The 4991-nt window shown below is 36.4% G+C and overlaps 1 protein-coding gene across 1 annotated transcript in view; it reads right to left on the bottom strand.

Annotated features, from left to right (window-relative positions):
• Positions 1-1771: 1771 nt before the first annotated feature.
• LOC107728221 (BTB/POZ domain-containing adapter for CUL3-mediated RhoA degradation protein 2-like) overlaps positions 1772-4991 on the bottom strand; it is a 4416-nt gene continuing 1196 nt past the window's right edge. Inside the window, exons 4-7 of the mRNA XM_016538320.1 lie at positions 3040-3123; positions 2869-2921; positions 2558-2753; positions 1772-2471 (exon numbers count right to left, since the gene is read on the bottom strand). Of these exons, the coding sequence (XP_016393806.1) occupies positions 2253-2471; positions 2558-2753; positions 2869-2921; positions 3040-3123 (552 nt within the window). The 3' untranslated portion in view covers positions 1772-2252. The remainder of the gene's footprint in view (positions 2472-2557; positions 2754-2868; positions 2922-3039; positions 3124-4991) is intronic.

Genomic DNA, 4991 nt, shown 5'->3' with positions numbered 1-4991 from the left:
CACTCAGCACTCACACATCTGGACAAAAAAGACTCATACGTCAGAATGCTGTTCATAGACTTCAGTTCAGCATTCAACACAATCATCCCTCAACAGCTCATTCACAAACTGGTCCAGCTGGGGCTCAACACTTCGCTGTGCAACTGGCTATTGGACTTCCTGACTGGAAGACCTCAGGCAGTACGGGTCGGCAGTAACACATCCAGCACCATCACACTGCACACTGGGGCCCCCCAAGGATGTGTGCTAATTGTTGTTGATTTCAGGAGAGTGCGCACTCAGCATGCTCCTCTGACCGTCAATGGTGCAACTGTGGAGAGAGTGAGCTGCACCAAGTTCTTGGGTGTGCACATCACAGAGGACCTCTCCTGGACTGGCAACACACTGGCCAAGAAAGCACAGCAGCGTTCCCCCCTCCCACTAACACACTGGGACCTGCACCATTTTTTACATGACCTTATTTGTATATTTGTATTTTATTTTATATTTAATCTGTATCTTATGTTCTACTGTTAGTGTTATCTGTATGCACCAAGGGTCTGAGAGTAACGCAATTTCAATTCTCTTTGATACTTGACTTGACTTTAACCCCAAAATGAAAATTTGCTGAACATTTATGTAAACGTAAATAAGTTTGTTTCTTCATAGCAAGATATTTGGAGAAATTTAGCATTACATCACTTACTCACCAATGGATCCTCTGCAGTGAATGGGTGCCATCAGAATGAGTCCAAACAGATGATAAAAAACATAATAATCCACAAGAAATCCACGACTCCAGTCCATCAGTTAACATCTTGTGAAATGAAAAGCTGTGCTTGTAGGATACAATTCCATCAAGGTCAGGTGGTTTAGCTTTAAACAGCATCTATAACGATTTTTACATCAAAAATCCACCAACATATTTTAGAACTATTTTTGCTTTTAAATCTGTGCATATTTCTCTCCTGATTCAGCTGAGCTGCCTTTTTTCACTGGAGGAAGCAATATTATGATAGAGGACTCATATTTTAGCTGGATGCAATGTTTGGCAATTAAAAATGTCTTGATGGATTTACAAACGTAAAATAGAAATATTTAAACACACAAACAAGCAGCCTTTCACTTCACAAAACACAGATGTATGGGAGTCGTGTGGATTATTGTGATGTTTTTATCAGCTGTTTGGACTCTCATTCTGACGGCACCCATTCACTGCAGAGGATCCATCGGTGAACAAGTGATGTAACGATAAATTTCACAAAGTCATCTACATTTTGGATGGCCTGAGGGTGAGAAAATCTTCAGCCAATTTAAGGAAGCAATGTTTGGCAATTAAAAATGTCATCTACATTTTGGATGGCCTGAGGGTGAGAAAATCTTCAGCCAATTTAAATTTTTGGGTGGAACACTACTTAAATACATACTGTTAAAATTACTAGAGATAGAACTAAAAAACACAGAAAAGAAGAAAAATCTCTCTTTTTTTGTCCATACATTGACAGTCAAAGGGGCCCACTGTTGTTTTGGAGCTTACGGACCAATTTGAATTATTCTTAAAAAGATCCGCAAAGATTTTTCATTTTTTGGTGAACTACTGTTTAAGATAAAGAAAATATTTTGAGTGTTAAATAACTGGAGCAGGAAAGTTTTAGGTCACATTCATTCATTCATTCATTAAGCACTGCATTAAAACATTTCTTTTCATCTTACTAGACAAAAATCAAACACTACAACCTGATTTTCACAAATATAAAACCCCAGGTCCATATACATGATTTCTTCTTCTTTCTTTTTTTTTTTTTTTTATCAAATCACAGTATCAGAAGATTAATGTAGGCATAAGGCAGGTTTGTAACAGAGTATATGATCCTGTACGGTTAGCAGAAACAGTGATGTATTTGGCAAATTCATCTTGGCAAGGTGTTATCAAAACATTCTATGATTAGGTTAGTAACTACTATTTAAAAACTGTTTTCTAAAAAATAAAAATGAGGTAAATAAATTAAAATACAGGAACTGACGCTAATTCATGATCAGCTTTTTGTGTTATGTTCACATTAATGTTCAAGCCGCATTTCATCCAAAACATCGATTGTCAAGCCACCTACAAAAAACAATGACAAAGTAGCAATCTGTTCAGGCAGCGAACTACAAAGTGGTTAAATGGTGCTGGTAGTTTAGTGTTCTCCACAGACAATGTGAAAACAGAGGCACTAGTTGGAAGGATATATATATATAAAATGTCTTGGAAGCCTCAATTCACAGTTAGGCTAATGTCCAAGTGGTCTGTCGTCATAAGTGCTGTATCTTTTAATGTGGATGCGCCGCACACGCTCCCTCAGCTCCACGGCTTCCTCCTCTTCACTGTGTGAGCAACAATTGTTCCGTCTGCGGGTGGCCTCCAACAGAGAGTTATCTGGGACTGGGAGAGTCTCATACAGCAGGGCATTTAGCGTCTCCTCGTAGATCCGTGCTTCTGGAAACTCAACCTGAGCACACATTACGAGAGTTCTTCTGTCACATTTAAACAGGCTATGAAAATGTCTCGAGAAATACCTTTTCAAAGATGACTTACCTTTGTCTGCTTCTTCTCAGTAGCATAAACAATGGATGTGCAGCAGACTTCTGCTAGCTTGCGCCTCTGTCCATAAAAGGACCAGCAGCAGATCTCATCTCCAATGACATCTTTAATGAAGAGCACACGACTGCTGTAGCTCAGAGACAGCTTCTCAAACAACTCGATATTCTTGAGTAGGTTGTCATCCGAGTTACTTTTGAGGAAAATAAAATAGCAATCAAAAAGAAAACAAGTATTGACACTAGAAGCCAACTGAATCTCTCAAAAAGGTAAATCATGTTGAATGTTATAGCACTCATAGTATTTACCTTGTATAGGAATATTTGTTGTTACCTCGGTTGTAAAGCAGTTTTACAGCAGGCTATAAGTGGAAAAATAATAATGCCAAAAGACATTCAGAGTTGCAGATTTTCTTGTTTTTACGTGAACATAAACCAAACCCCAAAAGACAGAATATTTTCACTCCAGGAAAGTCTCACCCTTACGCAGCCTTGTATCAGTCTCTCCTCCTCTTTAAGAGATGTTATGACCGGGATAACACACAAAGCCTTTTCTTCATTATCCTACCAACAAACAAACAAATAATACACAAATGAAAAAAATGGATCTCACAAAGCCTGCCAAGAAATATCCGGGTCATATTTCACCCCAAAATTATTATGAATATTATTTTTTTATTTTTTTACATAAAAAAATATGTTTGCTTTTAAGAACATTTAAATATTTATTTTAAATAAAATTTTAATTTAAATAATGTTTGCATTATTATTTTACATACACTACATTTTCAAAGGCCTGCAGTCAGTATGATTGTTTTCTGAAAGAAATTAATACTTTTATTAAGCAAACTTATGCCAGCATATTTATTAAATTGTTCAAAAGTCACAGTAAAGACTTTAATAATGTTACAAAAGATTTCTATTTCAAATCAAGGCATTTTTAAGCTTTCTATTCATCAAAAGGAACAAATTCATCAAAAAAAAAAAAAAAACTGAAAAAATGCATTGCAATTTCCACAAAAATCAGCACAACCGTTTTCACCTGTTTTAGAAAAATATAAAAGTTATTTTAAATTGTAATAATATTTCACACTGTTACTGTTTTTACTTTTTCTTTAGATAAATGCAGTCTTTGTGAGAGCAAGAGAGTTCTTTCAAAAACATAATAAAAACGATTTACCGACCTCAAACGTATAATGAACGATAATGTATATTATTATTATATGATATTACAAGACTTTGCCTCAATTTCCATTACCATAATTCAGAGGTCTTCAACCCTGTTCCTGCCTGGGTACCCACTGTCCTGCAGAGTTTAGCTACAAACCAAACACACCTGAAGCAGCTAATCAAGCACCTCAGGCAGGTGAAAATACACAGGCAGGTGTCCTAAAGCAGGTTGGAAATAAACTTTGCAGGACAGTGGGTCCCCAGGAGCAGGGTTGAAGACCTCTACCATAATGCACCCAAATCTTTACTATTCCCATTATCTTCAAACAGGATTCTCATTATTGTAATATACATTTTATTTTACTGTTATACAGTAAAACAACTCTGTTACACAATGATTAGTCTTAATTATAATGACTACATATTAAATCAATTAAACAAATTGTACACAGATGTAAAGTATTTGAAAAATTAAATAAATATTTTTTCCACATTACAGTCACAAGAATGATAGAATCTTATTTGCATTACGAAAATTAAAATATGGTGGGGGGGAAATGTGCTTGCTTAATAATACCACAATTTTAAGGTCTCAGGACCTGAAGTGGGACAATCACATTGACTCCTTTGTTAAAAAGGCCCAACAGAGATTGTACTTCCTTTGCTAGCAGAGGAAATTCAACCTGCCACAGGAGCTGCTCACACAGATCTACTCAGCCATCACTGAGTCTGTCCTGTGCACTACAGTAACTGTCTGGTTTGGCTCAGCTACAAAATCAGACATTAGAAAACTAGAGGACTGTTCGGACGGCTGAAAGGATTATTGGCGCTCCCCTGCTCACCCTTCAAGAACTGTATATTTCCAGAGTGAGAAAGTACTGAGTGAGGTTCAGAAAATCACTCTGGATCCCTCACATTCAAGCCATCTCCTTTGTGAACTTTTAACATCTGGTCGGCGCTACAGAGCACCGAACACCAGGACTGCCAAGCACAAGAAAATTCTTACCACAGGCAATCTACCTCAAGAACAGTTAAATGATCTCCCCTACTGTTCAATAAAAAGATGTGCAATACCACTTTTATTTATTTAATACTACCCTACATCTTATTCCATTCCTTGTAAATTCTATTCTATTACATCTATATAGCACAACTGTACATACTAATTTTGTCATATATATATATATATATATATATGTGTGTGTGTGTATGTATGCATGTATGTATGTGTGTCTGTGTGTGTGTATTTTATTCAGATATTA

Source organism: Sinocyclocheilus rhinocerous, unplaced genomic scaffold (genome assembly GCF_001515625.1).
Source record: "Sinocyclocheilus rhinocerous isolate Xijiao unplaced genomic scaffold, SAMN03320098_v1.1 scaffold2895, whole genome shotgun sequence".
Lineage (NCBI taxonomy): Eukaryota > Metazoa > Chordata > Actinopteri > Cypriniformes > Cyprinidae > Sinocyclocheilus > Sinocyclocheilus rhinocerous.
This window is presented reverse-complemented; position numbering and strand designations above follow the sequence as displayed.